The 22892-nt window shown below is 41.0% G+C and overlaps 2 protein-coding genes across 4 annotated transcripts in view; one reads left to right on the top strand and one right to left on the bottom strand.

The window, feature by feature from the left end:
• IL36G (interleukin 36 gamma) overlaps positions 1-22892 on the top strand; it is a 218476-nt gene that overhangs the window by 7678 nt on the left and 187906 nt on the right. The gene's annotated exons all lie outside the window — the stretch shown is intronic.
• On the bottom strand, positions 1437-11474 carry IL1A (interleukin 1 alpha). The gene is made up of 7 exons (XM_032177081.2): positions 11424-11474; positions 10705-10759; positions 9697-9745; positions 8586-8808; positions 6454-6624; positions 4952-5076; positions 1437-2772 (listed from the first exon to the last, which is right to left on the bottom strand). Exons 2-7 carry the CDS (start codon positions 10749-10751, stop codon positions 2572-2574), a joined length of 816 nt encoding a protein of 271 aa, XP_032032972.1. The 5' UTR covers positions 10752-10759; positions 11424-11474; the 3' UTR covers positions 1437-2571.

Raw genomic sequence — 22892 nt, 5'->3', positions numbered from 1 at the left:
TGTAACAATGTTGTCAGAGATGCTGGCTCCTTTTCTCCTTCCATTCTGCATTCTTCATTGCGTGGCTCTGACTTCCCAGTCGTTGCAAGTTGCTGACCACAGTTCCGAGCTTCACTTCCTCATAGAACATATCTCATTCAAGGAAGAAGGAAGATAAAGGACCATCTATATGGCTCTTTATTTTATCAAGGTAGAAAATCTTTTCCAGAAGTTGTTTCCAGATCGACATCTCATTTGATAGGATTAAGTCAACATGACTTAGTCATGTAAGAATAGAATGAACATAATCTTAAACCAATTGGATTCATCCACTGGGGAAGGGCATGTTGACTTCTCAATGAAATCAGGGTTCTGTCAGTAAGGAAGAAGGAGAGATGGCAATTGCATGGATAACCAACAGTGTTCACCATATACTTCTCTTCTCTCTTTGACATCACTTTTAGGATTTTATCTACTACATACCTACTGATGTCTTCCATATCTGTATATAGTTATTTTTCTGAGTTCCAAATATGTTATCATCTCCCCATTGTACATCTGCAATTGACTGTCCTTCTAGTAGCTCAAATTACATGCCTAAAATTTTACTCATCATTCATCCTGGAATGAAGACCTCCATATTTCTACGAAAAATGTGGTTAAGACGCTGCCACTCATCCAGTCTCCAGTACCAAGAAACAGGGTCATCTTAGACTACTCCTTACCCAAATCTACCACACCTAATTCCAAGATCCCTTGATTTTAACCTTGATTTTCCAACTAAATATATATTGCATCCATGCTTGGATATATTAGTTGTTCTTTTAAAATTCTCTTTTATATTTTTTTAACATTTTTAAAAATTTATCTTTATCACTTAAATTTATCACTCTGTCACCCAGGTTGGGGTGCAGTGGTGTAATTATGGCTCACTGCAGCCTTCATCTCCCAGGCTCAAGTGATCCTCCCACCTCAAGCCTCCCAAGTAGCTGGGACTCCAGGTGTGTACTACCATGTCCAGCTCATTTTTTTATTTTTTATTTTTTTTTTGTAGAGATGAGGTCTCACTATGTTGCCTAGGCTGGTCTTGAACTCCTGAACTCAAGTGGTCTTCCCACTTTGGCCTCCCAAAGTGCTGGGATTACAGGTCTGAGCCACCGTGCCTGGCCTATTAGTTGCTTTTAATGTAGCTCTGTATGTGTGAGTTTGTATAAAGATGGGAACACATGTTTTGTGTATGTGTAATGTGAGCTTTAAGTGAACCCAGAAATATTATCATTCTTAATGCCATTTATACATACTGGCAGCTAACAAAGAGGAGAAAAAAATATAAAATCTTGGTTTGGTTTTATAAAGTAACACTAAATACAGTTATTTATGTAAATGTTTACTATTTGTCCCTAATTACCATGCAGTGAAATAATGATTAAGACAATGAATAACTGTGTGTCAGAGAATTTTGTTGCAAGCTTTATTCAGTTATGACTGATAATACTCTATCAGTCACTATTGTTGATAATAATGTAACATTACGGTCTGATCACAATTTTTAGAACCTAGAAGAAACATTGATTACATTCCAGAAAAGAAAGTTTTGATAACAGTGGTCTCATGATTGCCAAAGTTGAGTTCATCTGATTTTAGCTTGTAGGACTTGATTGCAGGTGGAATTGAATGAAACAACAATGCCCAGGTAAGTTTAATGGCAAAAGAGTCAAAGATCGGACCAATTACCGGCTCAAAGTAATTAATGTACATTTATTATATGATCACAGGTCTCCCAAGTACTAGAATGCAGAGTTTCCTGGCTATGGGATAAGCACAACTTGGACCAAAATGCCCTGTATTAATGAAATCAAACTTACTCATCCCAGAAAACACTGTCTGCTATTGTGGAGGATGCCTGGTCACACTCAGAGGATGAAGGGGCTCCCATAAATATAATATGTTATAATTATCTTAAATATATTTATAAATACATATATAAATAATAATTTAAAAATAACATTTCGTGCTTTGCCTTCATCTTGAGGCTCGGCTTCAAGAAGTATTTTACCAAAATGACCTCCCTGATTAGCATAAAAACTGTTGCGGCAGGAAGGCTTAGGTATTATTCGCTCCATTTTGAAAATGATAAAACTGAGGTCCCAGAAACTTATGCTATTTGATTAAGAGTTCATCAGCAACTTAAAAGTAGAAGGCAAACAGTTGAAATGAAATCCTAGGTCTGTGGCTTCTTATTTCAACTGCTATTGTGCATATTTCTTAGTTTTCTTATGCCTTAATTTGCCCATCTGTAATATGGCTAGAGTCTTTTTGGTAGCCATAGTCAGTAGCTCTGGTCCTCCTAAGATTGTTATGAAGAATAATAATTAAAATGATTGGTACTATGCAAAATATAGGGTGTTCTTTAAATAACAAGCAACATTATATGTTAGTGTTGGTTCCGCTCTTACAAAGAGTGTAAACATTCATTTAGAATTACAAGGCTCAGTACGTGCTCAGCAAATGACTAACAGTAAAGGATTTGGCTTCTTCATGTACATGGTACATATGAACTGTCAACACTGCACAAGTGAGCAGACTCCAGACCTAAGCCTGGTCTTCCAGTATCTGAAAGTCAGTGATAGAGGGTGGCCCCCCTGCCAAGCACACCCAGTAGTCTTGCTTTGTGGCAATAAACAAGTTTGGATGGGCAACTGATGTGAAGTAGTTCTTAGTGCCGTGAGTTTCCCAGAAGAAGAGGAGGTTGGTCTCACTACCTGTGATGGTTTTCGGTACCTCAGGCATCTCCTATGAAGAAAAGAAGAGAATTCTGTTAGAGAACAAGATGTTAGAAAAAGGACTGAAGCTCAATCCCTTGGCATTTGGCCTTCATGAGAAACAGCACTTTAGGACTATGGCTGTAACATGATGCTATAGGCTCTTCATTCATTTGTTCATTCAGCAAGCATTTATTACATGCCTAGTAGATATGTGGCCCAGTCTATTAATAAGAGTTGATTTCTTTAGTTGATTGGAGAGAGATCTAAATTAGTTATGAAGATTGCCAGTGACACTAGTATCTCACTGTATCCAGGCAGGTAGGAGGGAAACATTGTTTCTGTCCTGCCTTCAACATAGGCCTAAGACATTTTGCATCAAATCTGAGCACTGGTGATTCTAAGCCCTCTAAACATTTTGATCTCCAAGTGAACAAATCATACCTTTGGGAAATCAATTTAGCATTTAGATGACATTTATCTCAGTATTTAAGTCAACAATTGAAGGTTAAACACACACACACACACACACACACATACACAAAATTCCTAAGTATATCAGTAACTAAACTCTTTCAATATACTCTCTTTAGAATGTACTTGTCTTGTGAGTATGAGTAGAATTTAACAATACTTTTATGGAAAAATAGATTTCAAATTCGAAGTTGAGATGCTTTTTTCCTACTCTTTTAAATCTAAAGCAAGTAAATATACTTTTGAGGCTTCCTTGGGGTTTCCAATGTCAGCAGGATTTATTTCCCAAACCTATTCCTCTCCTAGTTTTCCCTTCTCAGTAAATGTTGTTTCTCCTCTTCCTTCTGTTGGTTCTATCTCCAAAATATAACCCAATTCTGTCTGTTTCTTTCCACTTCTTTTCCTTACTCCACCCCCATGACTGCTGTGAAACCTCCTCATTGGACTTTCTGCTTCTCTATTGCCTTCCTTCTGATCTGTTTTCTATTTTAGGAAATATAAGTGAGGTCAGGCCATTGCACTGTCTGAAACCCATTAATGGGTTGGGTTTTCATTGTACCTCAAATGAAATCCAAATGCAAGCTCTGCAAGCACTAGTCTCTGCATATTTTTCCTCCTTCTCAAAATGCCCGAGTTCCAAGAGTGCTTCTTCTGATCCTTGGAGCTGTCCTTTACCATCTTGAAGTTGTAGGGCCTGGGTGCATTCAGACTCCTCTGAATGTCCTACCCCCAAACCCACAACCATGACCCGCCCCCTCCTGTCGGCAGCTCTCATCTCACAACGGGCTTTGTTCTTACCAGTTTGTCTAAATAGCACTCTCCTACTTTTCTCTATCTTAGCACCCAGTTCATTTTTTTTTTCTGCAGCATCTTGCTCTTTTGTTGGTTGTTTGGGTTGTCTGTTTTCCATATCCTCCAGAAGACTAAGTTCTATGAGACTAGAGGCTTTGATGCACCACTGTCTACCTACACTGCTGTTGGCACTATGCCTGAAAAATAGAAGGCTCTCAATGAATATTGCTTGTTGAATGAGTTCATGAATGAAGCTACTGCCCTACTCTGTAGACATCACTTGATCCAGGTAGGAAAGCACAGGCAGGCACATAAATTCTAGTTGGGAATAGAAGGTCTTGGATTATATATTTACAAATTGAGTCACCTACTTATCAGTGGAGAAGACATCTAAGGCTATTGTGTGTGTGTGTGTGTTTGAGGGGGAAAGTGGTAGTGGAGATAGGGCTGGGACGAAGGATAATGCTGACGTCAATGCAGAGAGAGGGGCACTGGAAGCAGCAGGCCCCATTTTGGGACTTGGCTCCCAGCTTGTTGCTTTGTGCCCATTGGCAGGTGATTAATCCTCTCTGATCTCAGTTGGCTTATCTGAGTTTCTTGGAGGCAGGCCACATTGTCCTAATGTCTGGTATTGTGTAGGTCAGATAATAGATGTCAGTAAAGATCAGTGGAATAAATGGATGCTCTAGGATGGGAGGTGAATAAGGTCAGGCAGGGAAAGGAAAAAGAAAGAAGAAGGTTATTTTCCTCTTACTCTCTGTTATATTTTCTCAGATCCTGCCTTGGCATGCCTCTGGAAGCGATGGGAGTGGGGTGGGCAGGTGGGGGCTGTGGTAGGAAGGAAAGAGGACGGTGTCACCTTGTTAGAGGTGTCTGCCTATTGGGCTTATTTACAAACATATGAGATGTAAATGAGGGAAAGTTGGAGACAAAGGACAACTGACCTTCAGCAGCACCGGTTGGTCTTCATCTTGGGCACTCACATACAATTGAGTTTTTGAGATTCTTAGAATCACGGTAATTTTAGCATCATCCTTTGATGACTTATAAGCACCCATGTCAAATTTCACTGGTGAAGAGAAGAACCAAAAAAAAAGTAAATTCATTGTATTTGTATAAAATCAAGTATTGATGTAGACTGTGTGCATGGTGTGTGTGTGTGTGTGTGTGTGTGTGTGTGCGCGCGTAGTTAGGTCCCCACCTATGGTGTAAATACCTGGAAGTCAGGAATGGAATTCTATACATCTTTGTGTCCTTCACAATGTCTTCCACACTCACCAGGCAGGTAAATACTTGGTTAATGTTCTTCGAATTTTCTACATTAAATGAATCTTTGGGGGCTGAGTAAGTGTTGAATCTCTTATAATTTCATTAGTGGGATAAGACCCTGTAATTCGTTAGATCATAAGTTCATAATGACCTAACATGGAGGGGTTTAGGAAGCTGATACACTCATATGTTGCTAGTGATACTGAAAAGTAGTTCAGTTTTTACTTACAGAATAACGTTTAGTAAGAGCTGTCAAATTATTTATGCCCATTGATCTAGGCATTCCACTTTGGGATATGCTCAAAGAAATTACCAGATAGGAGAAAAAACAATAATATATACAAAGATATTTGCAACAAGCTATTTAGAGTAAACCCAAGGGACCAACATAGCAATCTGATTGAATTGTCTAGTGACATTAAAAATGGAAAATACATATATGACGTCAATATTGGGAAAATTGCAGAAATAATATTAAGTAGGAAAATAGAACACAAAATAATTTGTAAATGTAGAGTGGAAAGCATGTTAGCTGAAGTGCATCCAATCAGAAAAAGTCTTGCTTGTTTATTGCAAAATTGCCTCTCTGGACCTTTGAAAATATGTATACTGTTGAAACTAAAACATGTCTGCCATGAAAATTGGATGTGTGTGATAAAAGTTTTTGGACACTAAACTTCATCCTTTAAGCCATATTTGTAGCTTATTGGAGGTTTTGCCTCACAAATATGTTATCAGAGATAATAAAGACCTTCCTAGTTTGGTGTTACTTTTGAGTTTGATCAACAGACTTTTTAAAGGAGAGTGATTGTTCTTCATTGGCTTCTGGGTAAATCTGAGTAAATCATTTAATATGTCTGACAGTCAGTTTCCTCAGTTTTAAAATTGAGGGTAAGAATGTCTGAAAGAACCAAAGAGGTAGTACATCAGCTAGCTTTGTGCACAACCCTTTACTCTCAAAGACAGGAAACTTCTCTCGTGGAACTTCCAGATTTAGTTGAACCTTCTGCCCTGGCTTGGGATTTTTATGGGGGTGCTGTGCTTCAAGCTATTCTAGAAGAATTGTGCAACCCAGAACTCTGAAGATGTATGTTTTTTGCAAGCAGAAAGATTGAAATAAATAAATAAATGAAAGGAGGGGAGGATGACAGAAATGTCTGGTGCCATTTTAATGTACCTGCTTCATCCAGATTATGTAATGCAGCAGCCGTTAGGTACTGGTCATTGGCTCGAATTATACTTTGATTGAGTGCGTCATTCAGGATGAATTCATGTTTGATGATCCTCATAAAGTTGTATTTCACATTGCTCAGGAAGCTAAAAGGTGCTGACCTGGGCTTGATGATTTCTAAAACCATGATCACAAGTGCAGATTAATGTCTATGTACAAACACAGATGATATACACACTCTAGTACAAGCAGGGAAAATAGTTCTGGAGGGGATAGTAGGAATATTCTAATCCAGATGAGGAAGCAAAGAGAAGTGAAATCATGCAGTCAGCAGTAGAACTGGTTTTCTAGGATTATCCTTGTTGTTACTTATGTGCTTCTTTTTAAACTTCAATTCCTCAGGCAATAGTTTTTAAAGACTATTTGAGCAACTTTCTCATTTTTCATTGTTTGGGTGTTTCTAACTGACAAGGAAGACTACCAGTATTTCCCGTCTATGTTTTCAAACGAATGCACTCTGAGAAAAAAATGAATGCATTAAAAATAATTATATATGTCGCAGAGAGTGCAGATCCACCACGTTTCTGCAAAGTGGTACATATCAATAGCATCACAAATCCTCATGGCTCTAGGAAATTCTACTTCTAGGAATATATTCTAAGGAAATAAAGGGTGAGAGAAATGAATATTTATTTATACAGATGTTCATTGTTGCATTGCTTATAATGGTGAAAAACGGGCACTCTAAAATGTCCTCAATACATTGCTAAGTAAGAAAAGCTGGATATGAAGTTGTAAATAGTGTGGTCTTGATGTTAGGCATATTTGTTCACATGTAGGTATGTGTATAGCAAAGATTTTAAGGAAACATACCGTAGTGCTGGCAGTAGTAAACTCTCACTGACAGTATGAGTGATTTTTATTTCTTATATTTTGTTACATTTTAAAACCTTCTAGGTGAACACGTGTTATTGCTTAGGTATTATCTTAAAAACAGGAATATTGGGTTTATAGTTCATGTGGAGGCTTGTACAGTAAAGGGATGGAGGAGAAACCATGATTTTTTTACTCAGGTAGAACTGAATTAGATTTGAGGCTCTCCCACTTACAGATGTGTGCCATTGGGCAGTTTACCTATCTCAATGAGCTTAGTTTCCTTTTATGTAAAATGAGAAGGTAGGATTCTTGTGAGGTTTAGACATAATCCAGTCATTAATAAATTAGTATTGCTGGTAGTATTCATATAGGTAGTAATGATAGTAAGTAATAATAATAATAATAATAGGCAGGGCACGGTGGCTCACGCCTGTAATCCCAGCACTTTGGGAGGCCAAGGTGGGCGGATCACGAGATCAGGAGATCGAGACCACTGTGAAACCCCGTCTCTACTAAAAATACAAAAAATTAGCCGGGCGTGGTGGCAGGTGCCTGTACTCTCAGCTACTCGGGAGGCTGAGGCAGGAGAATGGCATGAACCCAGGAGGCGGAGCTTGCAGTGAGCCGAGATTGCGCCACTGCACTCCAGCCTGGGTGACAGAGCCAGACTCTGTCTCAAAAAATAAATAAATAAATAAATAAATAATGATAATAATATCTAACATCTATTGGATGCTTACTATGTACTAGACATTATTCTAGTCCAGAAGTTAGGGAATGTTGACTCATTTAATCTTTATAACAGTCAGGAGGGCCCAGCTAGCTCAGTCTGTAAAGCCTGAGACTCTTAATCTTTACAACAATCCAATGAGTGGAGGATTCTGATTATCTCCATTTTACAGTAGAGGAAACTGAATCACGGAAAGATTATGTAACATGCCCAAGGAGGCATAGTTAGTATGAGAGGAACATAGCTTGTAAGTGGTCTTATTACTGCTTTCTCCTGAAAGGCTAAAAGTCACATGACCTTTACAATATGGCTAAGAAATAATGGCTGTGAGCAAGTATTCTCGATTCAGGCCACTTCTCATCTCTCCCTCCTGGAGAAGGATAAAAATTAATTTTCCTTCTGTATAGTTATCAGACTAATGCTTGGTTGTCTTCTTGTTATTCTGACTCCAGGTTTAATTTTCCCCTAAATTCTACTGTCCCTACTTGCTTAAAACTGTAAAAGAAAGATATTATTGTGCTTGACCCCTTACCTTCCTCTGAGTCATTGGTGATGGCCTTCAGGTCATCGTCAGTGATGGATTGGCTTAAACTCAACCGTCTCTTCTTCAGAACCTTCCCGTTGGTTGCTACTACCACCATGCTCTCCTTGAAGGTAAGCTTGGATGTTTTAGAGGTTTCAGAGATACTCAGAGACACAGATTGATCCATGCAGCCTTCATGGAGTGGGCCATAGCTTATATGATAGAAGGATTTCTATGAGGAAGGAAAACAGAAACTGAGAGGCTGTTCATGGTCAGGGAATGAAAGTTCTTTCAGTAGGTGCTGTATTCAACAGATGTAGTGAGGAGGATCTCCATTCTGGTCTTAGGTAACTCATGTTTCATTAGGCTTCCCTCCCTCTCTCCCTTTTGTCTCACCTTCCCTCCTCCTTCCAGGATAGAAAGATGATTTTTTAGGAAGACTTTTTCATTTATTTGCATGCTCAAAAATGAGATGTTGTAACTAAATAGGTTAACAATGATTGTAGTGAGTGGTAGCTTTCCAATTAGTTCCCTCTCACTAGGTTAAAAATCTACTTAACAATGCTCAAAATATTTTAGAAATACTCCTTTGGGGACAGCTTTTAAAGCCAGTACTGAAGACATACCAGGCAGTACTTATACTGTCTATTTGTGGTCTCCAAACACAATAACACAGATTGGTGAGTGGCTGTAGATTTCTCACTTTCAATTGGCTTGCTTCCTCTCTCTCAGCTTCATGTTTGGAGACTTTCTCTAACCTCTGATGCTGGTGTCAGAGAGGACAACCACAACACATCACGTTAGGAGACAGACCCCTGGTGAAGCGGCCTGCAGGGCCTTTCTCAGGATGGCATAACTAACATCCTGATGAAGCCTGCCCCAGGAGACTCCAGTTCTCAGGGATTTGGGATAGTTCTGCTCTGTTCTGGGAGAAGCCAACGCACATCAACTATTAGTTTAGAGAGGCAGCTGGTCTTGCTTATAATGAAAGACAGGTCTCTGGACCACTAGTGAGGGTAAAACAAAAGCATTTAAGATTCAAGTCATTGCTGTTCTCTTTTGATGAAGAAACCACTGTGTAAGAATAGCAGTCCCATGAGAATTACAGTCATTTGCTTACCTGATTCAGAGACAGATGATCAATGGAGGAACTGTCTTCTTCATTTTCACTGTCAAAATAAGATGATGAGAATGTAATTGTTGTTATTTCAGTGTGGTCTCTGGCTAACGTATTTTAATGACCATGATAGTTGTGGGTCACACACATGCACATGGCCATTACTGTCATCTTTGAAATTTAAGGACTTCTACACATACACATAGATAGAGTAATTCATACCTTACTAATCTGGAATTAGTAATCATCAAAACAGGCTTTGAGCCTTACCTGTGCTTTATCTGTAAAAATTGGACTTGGCTAACAAATTGAAGAGCTTTAATTGAAGTTCAGGGAAGAATGTTAAGCTCCTTAAGAGAAAATAAAGGTTTTGAAGCACTTCATTTTTATTTTAACCAAATAGATTATATGTTACACATTGCTTTCATGTATTCACTAAAACAGATTTCATAATTTATACTTAGTAAAATGTCCAGGCAAAATTTTGACAGCCTAGTTTGCATTAGTATTTACTACAGATAATGGAAACATCATGTTAGTTTAATATGTTCCGTAATTTTATCTTTGTGTTCATTTACCTTTCTTCTACATCTGAGTGAGATTTGCCTGCATATGTGAGTTCACATGCCCAGCTTGCTGTGGAGCCATTTCCTGTTCCTGAATGAGATCAAGTTTTCCTGAGAATGGACCAGTAAAACCCATTCTTATATCAGGGCATGTGATCTCAACAGAGGCTGTGTCTAAGTTGATGCTGAAATTCATGTAGGGCTCAGCAGACTTCAAAAATAATTTTTCTAAAATGGCGGTCTCCCTGCCAATGTAATCTCAGTTTAACACGCTGAATGCTTAGTTTTTCTGGGTCTTCTCTGAACCTGCTCTGACTTCAGGACTAGTACACATCTCTACAGCCTCTGCTGGCCTGCCCCCATGCTGGTCACTGTTATGCCTAGCTGGATTCTGGTGAGCCTTGAAACCCTCATTAAATCACAAGAGATAAATCTTATTCCTTACCTGTAACAGTTCTTCAGGTCTTCAAACATGTCTGGAACTTTGGCCATCTTGACTTCTGCAACAGAGAACACCAGCCACCATCAGCTCAGCCAGCCTCTAATCCAGATACCTGTGAGGGGAGCCCCTCCTCTTTGTGCTTCCTGAAAACTTTGTTGAATGACTTCGTCCACATTCAGCATTTTCTCCATCTTCTAGCTCCTTTGAATTAGTTTGCTATGTACCTGTCTCCTTTATTAGATTGTAAACTTCTTTTAGAATGTTTTATTTATATTGGTATTCCTTATGTGCCCAACCTAATGTATTGCACAGAACAGGCATTCAATCAATGAAAGTTTGAAGAGGTTACAAAAACACCACAAGAATAAGGTATTGGCCTTACGCAGAGGTAAGAGAGAGACAGAGTTGGAAATGTTCAATTTTCTCCTAATAATTTTGGATGAAGAGATTCCCTCCCATGAGAAGCCTCAGTTGTATTCACCCATGCCCTCACAGGAAACTAGTTCTGCCGTCCCTCAGTAAAATGAATCAGTCCTTATCAGCAAAATGAGAGAATCATTTTCTGAAATCTGACTGTAATTCTAGGTCACATACCAAACCAGGGAGGGACAAGAAAAGAAAGGAGAGGCTGTAGCTTTAGAGAAGGCAATGTGAGGGAAAACAGCCAAAGAGAAAAACAACAACAGAAAATACTTTAATAGCCAGAGATGTGAGGACAATACCTTTGCTGACTCAAGCGCCAATGAAATGACTCCCTCCCTGGCTGGCAGCTTAAGCCTGAGTCAGTCTTCTTCGCCTTTTGTAATTGTCTTAAGTAGGCGTGGCTACATGGCTACAAGTGCGTCGTCAAAACGGGGAATTTACAGGGAAGAATTCAGTTTTGTATTTTTCTATGTTCATTCAACTCGATACTGGCTAAAATAATGAAAGATGGCATAGCTGATATTATTGTTGTTTGCAGATATTCCAGAAGTTGTTGATTTGGTTCATATATTCACCGCTTTGCTTTATAAGATGACAAACATGTAGTCTTAGAAAAAGGGAAGCGCAGGAAACTTATCAAGTTTCTAGGAGGAAGGGAGAAATCGTGAAATCAGAAGTCAAGGGGCTAGATTTGGAGAGAAGTTTATTAATAATAATAGTCCTAATAGTAGCTGTAGTTGTGTTCTGGCTGAATTTGTTGACTGTGCTCCAGGGTTGAGTGTGAATTGGCAGAATACTTGGCAGCTCCTGGCAACTTTTGAGGGAAAATGAGCCATCTTTTCGGAAGAGGGAAGTTTGCTTGATTAAGGCATAAATCACCTCAGAGTATGGGGCGACAAGCTCCTGGTTAGGGCAGGGTAGAGAAGAGAAAAGTGGTATTTGAGCACAAAGAAGTCTTGATCCTCTTACTCTTCTGAATATTGTCAACACATTTCCTACAGAGGGGATGGAGCTTCAGGAGAGAACTCTCCACCCTGGCCCTGTTACAGTAAAGTAGCCCTCTACCAAGGACCAGAGAGAAGCCTGGTCTTCTGTAAGATACGCCCAAGGTGTGTCTTCTGTAGAAGGTGTATGCAAGCCCCGGGAGGTATGCGTAAGGCCTCAGCCAGAAGCCAGTGGCTAAGTTTGGGAATGGAGATTGGGAGAAAGGAAGGCATGGATTTTTACATATGAGACTTCAATGGTGTTGCCTGGTTACTATTATTAAAGAATTTCTCAGCTTTTATAATTCCCCTAGCCAGCCTAGTTCAGGTGGCAGAACACCAGACTCTTAGCAAATGAATGTTTTGGGTTGCCAGTTGGAGTTTAAGCCATGTATATTTTAAATAAAGGAAATGAACAAGGTGTGGTGGCATGCCTCTGTAGTCCCAGCTATTCAGGAGGCTGAGGCAGGATGATCACTTGAGGCCCAGAGTTTGAGTCCAGTCTGGGCAACATAATGAAGCCCCCATCTCTAAAAAATAATAAAAGCAAAAAAGCATGGATCTGGGAGGAAAGCAGCTTGTGTGAGTTGGATAAAGTATTCCCTCTGTTCCTGTTTAATTGTAAATAATGGGGTTGGTTAGATGCTATAAGGTCTATTGCAGGTGCAAAATCTCTTATTCTGATTTAATGCCAGTCTAATTCTCCTGGTCATAGACCTGGTGCTATAATAGTTACAACAAGAGCCACAGAAATAACCACACTTGGATGTAAGCAATGTAAGTGTAGCACCAGACTAGGGTAGAAGCTTGGGTGTCTAAGGATGAATCCTAAAGCAACAGTGATGCCAGCCAACTGGCTACATTTCTGCTTACCTTGGTTCTTCCTTAGGCAACACAGAAATGTTAATCCTGATCAACCCTCTCCTCCTGAGAATCTTGTGAGGGCTATTGCTAAGGAACAATTGCAAAGCACATTGTGAATGTGAGCTGCTATGGAGATGCAACTAAACAAAAATAATAACAACGCTAATGATGGCTTCAGTCACTCAAGAACCTGTATAGTCATCATTATAATGCCTTAGTTCACCAAAGAAAATATAGTTCTTATGAAAATACTGGCTTGAAAGCTTCAACAGGGATAACATTTTCAGGTAAAGGCTACCATTGAAAGCCTGAAGATATTTAGTTTCTGGGAGCAATGCATACCATCTCTTTGGTAATCCAGGAAAAAACCCTGGTTCCACCAACATAGGCAATACCCATCCTGGTCCCATCCTCACTCCTCTGTTGTAGATAATTCCCCAAAGGTGGCTGTTGAATTTTTCAAAGAGAACTTGGTTGAGAAACAGCCAACTTGGGTTAGAATATCACCCAACCTTTTCCTTCACATGATCTTCTTGTAAATTGATTTTTAAAGGAAAACTAGGATGGATGAGGTTCAGAGAGAGGTGGATCCTTGCATTGTTTTGGGGAGCCCGCTTTTCTGGGACTGTGAACAACGGTCACCTCTTCTAGGGAAGGGATAGTGGAACGTACTGGGCAGGGCTCTACTGGGTAGATAGTGGAATATACTGGGCAGGCCTGTGGTGTGTGCATTGGGAGCCATCCTGTGACAGGGACTTTGGGTGGCTTCAGGCACCCACCTCTCGACTCTGAGGAGGCCTCAGAAAACCCTTAATGAGTCACTGTCATCTAAATCATTTAGGAAAAAAAAATTATTGTGCACTTATTCTATGCCATGGGTTTTGCTAGGAATAAGCAGTTTTTTCCCATGATCCACAAAATCAGATATGCAAGGTGAGATTATCTACGTTGGTAGGTGACTGGATATGTTTTGTAATATTGGAGCTTGTGGGTCCAAAGAACCATTGTGATGCCTTTCATGTGACAATGGTTTTATAGTTTACCTGCACTGTCTCACTGCCTCCTCACTGCACCTACAAGAATTAGCTGATACTATCCTCTTTCATAGCTGAGGACACTTGAAGAGGTTAAGTGACCAACCCAAGATCACAAGACTGATGAAACCAGTGCTTGAACTCAAGCTTCTGATTCCGAGTCCAGTCTTCTCTTTCCACTGCATAAAGATGCTCAAGTCTCTTATCACCACCAACACCAAGTGATGGCTTAAAAAGATCATCCTTAGGGTCTTTCCCCCTCAAACATGCTATCATTCGGTAACTCTAGGATTCTTGTTAAAAAAACAAAAACAAAAATGGGGGTTGGGGAGAAGGGATTGAAATATCGCCTCTCCCTCTCTTCACCTCCTCTGATGAAATCTGATTTTATTCTGTGATATATAAGACCTGAATGAAGGTGACTGAAGTAATTGGGTACATGGTTAGTGGTGGAATCTGGATGTGAACTTGAGTCGTGTTCTTGCCATTGTTCCATGAAGACAGGAAGTATTTGTAAATATATTTGGAAGCAACTTTAAAATTGTTGCATGTGGTTGGGTCTGACAGAATCACTTGAATAAAGAGAAAAACATAACTTTGTCCTGTGAATTTTCAGAGAAATGCAATTATTTCCTTTCACGTGGTATAAAAGCTCTTCAGAGGAACAAAGCATGCATGAGCCAACACATGCAGAGATAATTGAGCCTTTAGTCGCAACTCATGCTCTAGTTATAATGTGTTTTTAAATTCCATGATAGCTACAGAGAAGGAAGAAAGGACTTAACATAACAGCCTACCATGTTCAAGGGATTATAATACATTATCTCATTTAATCCTCTCATGAAACCCGTGAGGTAGATGTTCTTATCACATCTTACAGAAGAGGAAGTCAAGGTCTGGAGAAATTAAGCAATGTGCCCAAGATTGCAAGGTTGCCAAGTTTCCTAAATGGGATCCAGACACCAGGGCATACACTTCTTCAACCATGAGGATGTTTCTTTTCCTTAATGTAGCTGCTTCCTTTCTTGTGTTCTTTTAAATTAAGTTTTAATTATTCTGCTTTATCTTAGTTTATTGAAGGTCCCAGAATATGTTAGAGAAGGATGCATGTCGGAGACCATCTAGTTTAAACTCTTACTTTTATAAAAGAGGAAACAGGGTACAGGGGAAGTATGGCCCGAGGTCACATGGAGAATTCATATGAGAGTGGGAGGTAAAGTTAAAATTCAATTTCTCGAATTCTAGTTCAAAGTATCCTACTACTTAGTGACCCTGGTGCATCAGTGAAGAGAGAAAAAAAAAGAAGAAATAATCTCTAATGGCTTCTCACCCATAAGTAAAAAAGGAGCGGCTGGATGCCGTGGCTTATGCCTGTAATTCCAACACTTTGGGAGGCTGAGGTGGGTGGATCGCCTGAGGTCAGGAGTTTGAGACCAGCCTGGCCAACATCATGAAACCCCGTCTTTACGAAAAATACAAAAAATTAGCTGAGTGTGGTGACAGGCACCTGCAATCCCAGCTACTCGGGAGGCTGAAACAGGAGAATCACTTGAACCCAGGAGGTGAAGGTTGCAGTGAGCCAAGATCGTGCCATTGCACTCCAGCCTGGGCAAGAGTGAGTCTCCATCTCAAAAAAAAAAAAAAGTTACAAAGAATGAAACCCCGTTAAGTAAGTAAAATCAGCTATGATTCCTGCTATCCTGAAAGCTGACAGTGAAGATCTTCATCAATACTTTTCTAAATGAGTAGATAATTACAAACTGAGATAAGCACGGAAAGGGCGTGTGACATAAGCATATGTCTTAGACTGGGAGTGGACAGTTCAGTGGAGAGCAAAGAGGGAAAATTCCAGGCTGAGATAAGTCCCTGGGGGTCAAAAAGGGTGGAAGTAGGTAATTGGGAGTCTGGAGCTCAGAGAGAGGAGGGGGAAAGAGTGAGGGGTAAGAGTGGAGGGTGAGTTGGTGAGATGAGGATGAGGAAGAAAATAAGATCCAGATAGTCATGGCCTTATGTAGGCTCCATAAAGTCTTTACTCAAAGTTTAATGGGAAGCCATTAGAGTGGTATATATAGGTGACACAATCAGCTTTGAGCTTTTAAAGGATCACCTTTGTGTTCGTAAACAATTTCTAGATTTTAAAGCAGTAGACAAAGGACAGAGATTATATAGAGAAATGAGAAAGCTTCCACAAAGTGTACATGGAAACCAGTCTTTCTGCCTTAACTCAAACTGTGTGACGAAGGCAGCAAGTGCTTGGGAGCCCAGAGAGTCAAGGGATGGCCATGGCTTGGAGGATATGGAGCAATTCAAGTGGGCTAAAATCTGAAGTCCATAGCGGGAAGGGACAGCTTCATGTTCGGTCAGCAAATTTCTATTTAGCTGCAATTACCTCTTCACCTTAGCTCATCTGTTCTCTGATGGATGTGTGTATTTTTGGTTCTAAATTCCCTTTTCCTTTTCTTTGAAGATGGGTGATTGATGTAGTCTGGGTATTTGTTCTCTCTAAATCTCATGTTGAAATGTAATCCCCACTGTTGGAGGTAGGGCCTGGTGGGAGGTGTTTGGATCATGGAGGCAGATCCCTCATGAATAGCTTGATACTATCCTCTCAATAGTGAATGAGTTCTCCTGAGATATGGTTGTTTAAAAGTGTGTGGCACTCCCCCTTTGCTCTCTTGTTACTGCTTTCGACATGTGACATCCCTGCTCCCCTTCGCTCTCTGCCATGATTGGAAGTTTCCTAAGGCCTCGCCAAAAGCTGAGCAGACGTGGGTGCCATGCTTGTACAGCCTGCAGAACTGTGAGCCAAAATAAACTTCATTTCCATATAAATTACCCAGCCTCAGATATTTCTTTATGGCAACATAAGAATGGCTTAATACAGGCCGGGCATGGTGGCTCACGCCTGTAATCCCAGCACTGTGGGAGGCTGAGGCGAGTGGGTCATGAGGTCAGGAGATTGAGACCACCGGCTAACACGGTGAAACCCCATCTCTACTAAAAATACAAAAAATTAGTCGGGTGTGGTGGCGGGTGCCTGTAGTCCCAGCTACTGGGGAGGCTGAGGCAGGAGAATGGCATGAACCCGGGAAGTGGAGCTTGCAGTGAGCCGAGATCGCACCACTGCACTCCAGCCTGGGCGACAGAGTGAGACTCTGTCTCAAAAAAAAGAAAAAAACAAAAAAAGAAAAAAAAAAAAAGAATGGGTTAATACAGAAAATTGGTACTGAAGAATGGGGCATAGCTATTAAGATATCTAAAAATGTGAAGTCAACTTTGGAACTGAGTAACGGGCAAAGATTGGAAGAATTTAAAGGGCTCAGAAGAAAACAAGAAGATAAGGGAAAGTTTGGAACTTCTTAGAGACTGGCTAAATGGTTGTGACCAAAATGCTGATAGTGATACGGACAATGAAGTCCAGGGTGACAAAGTCTCAGATGGAAATGGGGAATTTATTGGGAACCGGGGCAAAGGTCACCCTTGCTATGACTCAGCAAAGAAATTGGGTGCATTGTCTTCATGTCCTGGGGATCTGTGGAAGTTTGAATGTAAGAGTGATGACTTAGGGTATCTAGTGGAAGAAACCTCTAGGCAACAAAGTGTTGCTTAGAAATTTCTCTTTTTTTTTGAGCTGGAGTTTCGCTGTGTTGCCCAGGCTGGAGCACAGTGGCGCAATCTTGGCTCACTTCAAGCTCTGCCTCCCGGGTTCATGCCATTCCCCTGCCTCAGCCTCCCGAGTAGCTGGGACTACAGGTGCCTGCCACCACACCCGGCTAATTTTTTAGTATTTTAGTAGAGACGGGGTTTCACCATGTTAGCCAGGATGGTCTCAATCTCCTGACCTCGGGATCCACCTGCCTCGGCCTCCCAAAGTGCTGGGATTACAGGCATGAGCCACCCTGCCTGGCCTGCTTAGAAACTTCTAAGCCAGGATATGGTCTGTCTGCTTCTAACAGCCTATGCTTAGGGGTAAAGAAATGACTTAAAGTTGGAACCTATATTTAAAATGGAAGTAGAGTCCAAAAATTTGGAAAATTTGCAGCCTGGCCTTGTGGCAGAGAAAGAATCCAAGTAGGCTGCAGAGCAATCATTGCTAGAAAGATTAGCATGACTAAAAGGGAGCCAAGTGCTAATATTCAAGACAAAGGCCTTGAGGGCATTTCAGAGATCTATGAAGCAGCCCCTCCCATCACAGGTGCAGAGGTTTGGTGCACTAGGCCCAGAGGTTTTATGGGCCAGGCCAGGGCCACACTGCTATGCACAGCTTTGGGACGCTGCTGCCCGCATCCTGGCCACTCTGCTCTGGCTCCGGCCTTGGCTCAAACGGGCCAAGATACAGCTTGGACCACTGCTCCCGAGGGCACAAGCCATAAGCCTTGGTGGTTTCCATGTGGCGTTAAGCCTGCAGGTGCACAGAATGCAAGATTGAGGGAGCTTGGGCACTTCCACCTAGATTTCAGAGGATGTGTCAGAAACCCTAGGTTCCCAGGCAGAAGCATGATACAGGGGCAGAGCCCTTGCAGAGAACCTCTACTAGGGGAATGCCAAAGGAAAATATGGGGTTGGAGTCCTCACACAGTCCCCACTGGGGCACTGCCTGGTGATGCTGTGGGAATGGGGCTGCTGCCCTCCAGACCCCAGAATGGTAGATGAACCGGCAGCTGGCACCCTGAGCCTGGAAAAGCTGCGGGCACTCAACTCCAACCCATGAGATCAGCCACATGGGCTACTCCCAGGGAAGCCCACAGAAGCAGGGCTGTCTAAGGCCTTGGGAGCCTACCCCTTGAACCAGCTTGCAGGACATGGAATCAAAGATTATGTTGCAGCTTTAAGGCTTAATGTCTTCCCTGCTCAATTTCAGACTTGTGTGGGACTTGTTGCTTTTTTTTTTTTTTTTGTCAGAGGTGTTTGAACCAGAACAATTCCATCTTGAATAGGGGCTGGGTAAAATAAGGCTGAGACCTACTGAGCTGCATTCCTAGGAGGTTAGGAATTCTAATTCACAGGAGGAGATAGGAGGTCGGCACAAGATACAGCTAGCAAAGACCTTGCCGATAAAATAAGTTGGAGTAAAGAAGCTGGCCAAAACCCACAAAGCCAAAATGGTGGTATAGTTTGGCTCTGTGTCCCCACCCAAATCTCATCTCGAATTATAATTCCCATAATCCCCACATGTTGAGGGGAGGAAGTGGTTGGAAGTGATTGGATTATGGAGGCAATTTCCCCCATGCTGTTCTTGTGATACTGAGTGAGTTCTCATAAGATCTGATGGTTTTATAAGTATTTGGAAGTTCCTCCTACACACATGCTCACACTCTCTCCTGCAGCTTTACGAAGAAGGTGCTTGCTTTCCTTTCTGCCATGATTGTAAGTTTCCTAAGCCTTCCTAGCTATGCAGAACTGTGAGTCAATATAACCCTTTTTCTTTATAAATTACCAGTCTTGGGCAGTTCTTTACAGCAGTGCGAGAACTGCTGGTGATGAGAATGACCTCTGGTTGTCCTCCCTGCTCATTATATGCTAATTTTAATGTATTTGCATGCCAAAAGACATTCCCACCATGACCCAAACAGTCATGCCTGTGCCTGTCTCAGCACCATGACAGTTTACAAATGGCATGGCAACGTCTAAAATGTACCCCACATGGACTAAAAAGGGGAGGAAGCCTCAGCTCTGGGAATTGCCTACTTCGTTCCCAGAAAGCTTATGAATAATCCACCGCTTGTTTAACATATAATTAAGAAATAACTATTAAGTATCCTTAGTTCAGCAGCCCAAGCTGCTGTTCTGCCTATGGAGTAGCCATTCTTTATTCCATCACTTTCTTAATAAAATTGCTTTTACTTTACTGTATGGACTCGCCTGGAATTCTTTCTTGTTCTCTTGGGTCTGGATCGGGACCTCTTTCTGGTAACATTTTGACCAATTTCTCCCTTCTGGAATGGTTATGTTTACACAATGCCTGTATCACTTTTGAATCTTGGAAGTAAATAATTTGTTTTTGACTTTACAGCCTCATAGGTGAAAGGAACTTGACTTGAATCTCAGATGACACTTAGGACTTTGGGACTTTTGGGTTGGGTCTGGAATGAGTTAAAAGTTGGGGGGATTATTGGGAAGGCACGATTTTATTTTGCAATATGAGAAGCACATGAGATTTGGGGGACCAAGGATGGAATAATATGGGTGTTTGCCCCCTCCAAATCTCACATTGAAATGTAATCCCCAGTGTTGAAGGTGAGGCCTGCTGGGAAATGTTTGGATCATGGGGACAGATCCCTCATGAATGGCTCAGTGCTGTCCTCTCAATAGGGACTGAGTTCTCACAAGACCTTGTTGTTTAGAAGTGTGTGGTACCTCCTCCCTCACTGTCTTGCTCCTGCTCTCACCATGTGACATGCCTGGCCCTCTTTGACTTCTGCCATGATTGGAAACTTCCTGAGGCCCTCACCAGACACAGATGGTGGTGTCATACTTTTTGTATAGCCTGCAAGACCATAAGCCAAAATAAACCTCCTTTCCTTGTAAATTATTCAGCCTTAGGTATTTCTTTATGGCAACACAAATATGGCCTAATACAGTGATGAACAGGACTGCTTCCTCTTTCTCTTCTTTTTTGAAGACCTGCCCTTCTTTCCCTCTTCATGGATGCCCTTTAAAAATCAGAGTTCTCAGAGAGCTTCCGGTGTGGAAGCAGTCATGTCTGTGCCCGTCTCTCACTTTTCTTCTTACTAATTCTGGTTATCTCATCAAAAGTGCATTTTTAAGGAATTCCCTTTCCTTTTGAGTCATTTTCTTTAGTGGAGTCAAGGTTATCTCTGATCTGAGCTTGTTTTTCAACTTCTAGGAATAGCTTGTATTACTTTTTTCAGATTCTAAAACATGTTCATTAAATTTTGCTGAGGAAATATAAAAACTTAAGGAAGAAAAGAAAATCCACAGTTTAATAACTAGAGATAATCATTGTTATGGCTCCATTGTCTTTTCTTTCAGTCTTTCTTCTTTTCAAGGCATATATAGATTTGTTTTTAGACAATTAGGACACTAAAAACTTTTTTTGATATTTGCTTTCCTGAAATCTAGAGAACATACATGTGGTAGGCAGTGCTCACCAAATACTTGCTCATATGAGAGATTACTCGATTAATGTCTGTCTTCATTTCCTGGTCTCCCTTGCAGTTTAGACTGGGGACATGTGTTTTTTTCTGGTCAGTGAACTGTGAGAGGAAGTGATAGATGAGGTGTTACGTGTCTTGGCTGATGCAATCAAGGGCCAGCGTATGCCTGTGTCACATAAACTTGCCCTGATGCAGCAACTTTGGAAGTCACGTGTTCTAGAGAATGTGCTACAAATGAATTAGGTGTGGTCGCAAATGCATGAGAATAGAACAACCTGTATTAGATGTAGTAAGTCACTGAGATTTTGGAATTTATTTGTTACTGTAGTATAACCTTTATCTCAAATTCCTCTTTCACAAATCATTTTCTTCTTGGACAGAAATATGTCTAGATTAGCATTCCTCTGTCACATTCTCTACCTTCTGGGAGATGAACTTTCCAATAAGACAAACCCAGAAACTAATCAGATGCTTTCATGTTGGCCAAATTTGGATTCCAGATTAAAGATAAATTAGCTGTGAAAATAAAATGGCCAATAATAAGGTTGGTACTGTTAATATCTTAGATACAAATCATGTAATAAATATATTACTAATCTAACATTTATATGGTGCTTTACAGTTTTTCAAAGCGTTTTTAATAAACACAAATATAAGCATTCAATCTGATACAAGGCTTTTTATCCATTGCAAATAGTCAACAGTGAAGTCCTATGCCAGTGCACAGTTCTCTCCTTCCTCCTTTTGGTGTGAACTCCTGGCTGCAGGGGAGGAAGGGACCCTGGTTAGGGCAATTGTGGCGATGGACTGGGAATGGCAGGTGTGGCATACAATGTGGCTGCAGATGCAAGAGACTTGGATCCTCATCCTGGCTCTGATTCTAGGAGCTACGTGACCTCTGGCAATTCCCACATGTCTCTGGGCTTTCCTTATCTATGAAAGGAGGAGATTGGACTGGATGACTACTGGGGTTCTTCCAGCCCTGTTCATTCAGTATTTCATGACTACCCTGAACATGACTATGTTTTGCTTCATGGCACCTCTACGCTCTTGATAGATTGTGTTTGGTTGCTCAGGACCCATGCTAGACACATTCTCCTCAATAGATCTTTGTCTCATGCACGGTTGAGTTACATATATGTACATGCTACGCTCTTTCTGCTTTACTTCGATAGCAAATTTAACTTATCACTCTGAATATAAATATACATTTTTTTCTTTTCTAGTATAGAAATATATAACAGTTGCTGATAAATTAGAAGGAAATGGCCATTTAGCCATGTGTGTTAAGTGATTATGACTTAGCTTTATTTTCTAGAAAGCTTGGCATACCTGAAGGACCATCGGGGTCTTTGATGATCTTCAAGAAAAGGACGCTTAGGTTTTTGGGTTTGAAAGTCTAGACAAGTATTAGAGCATTTTGTTAAGAAAATGCACATCTAAAAAAAATACGATTATCGTTTTCCCTTTCTGTACTCTTCCCTCCATGAGGTCTTTGTGCTGCCCCTAATAGGCCATTCTATCCCATGCAAAGTTGCTCAAAGGTACTGTGGCTCCCCAAGAGAGAACAAGCAGGATGAAAGAGTCTGAGCCTGGACTCAGGAGGAAGACCCAGGGCCTGGGGGGAGCAGGTATTCCTGTAGAGCACAGTTCCATGCAAACCTGCCTGGAGCCAGCTTGGTAACCTGTTTCACAACTCTGTCATGCATGAGGCATTGTGTTAGAAGCCCTGGGGAAAGAGGTGGCAAAGAACACCACTTGCCCTTAAC

This window comes from Hylobates moloch, unplaced genomic scaffold (genome assembly GCF_009828535.3).
Source record: "Hylobates moloch isolate HMO894 unplaced genomic scaffold, HMol_V3 SCAFFOLD_15, whole genome shotgun sequence".
Taxonomy (NCBI): domain Eukaryota; kingdom Metazoa; phylum Chordata; class Mammalia; order Primates; family Hylobatidae; genus Hylobates; species Hylobates moloch.
Note: the sequence above shows the minus strand (reverse complement) of the source record. Positions and strands in the feature narration are given on the sequence as shown.

Bases quoted from the DNA above. Each gene is read 5' to 3' on its own strand.
- IL1A (XM_032177081.2), bottom strand. From the start codon at position 10,751: ATGGCCAAAGTTCCAGACATGTTTGAAGACCTGAAGAACTGTTACAG. The intron at 8,809-9,696 runs GTAAGCAAATGA...CCTTCCTCATAG, and splicing joins ATCATCTGTCTCTGAATCAG to AAATCCTTCTATCATATAAG. The intron at 2,773-4,951 runs GTCAGTTGTCCT...TTTTCTTCATAG, and splicing joins ACCAACCGGTGCTGCTGAAG to GAGATGCCTGAGGTACCGAA.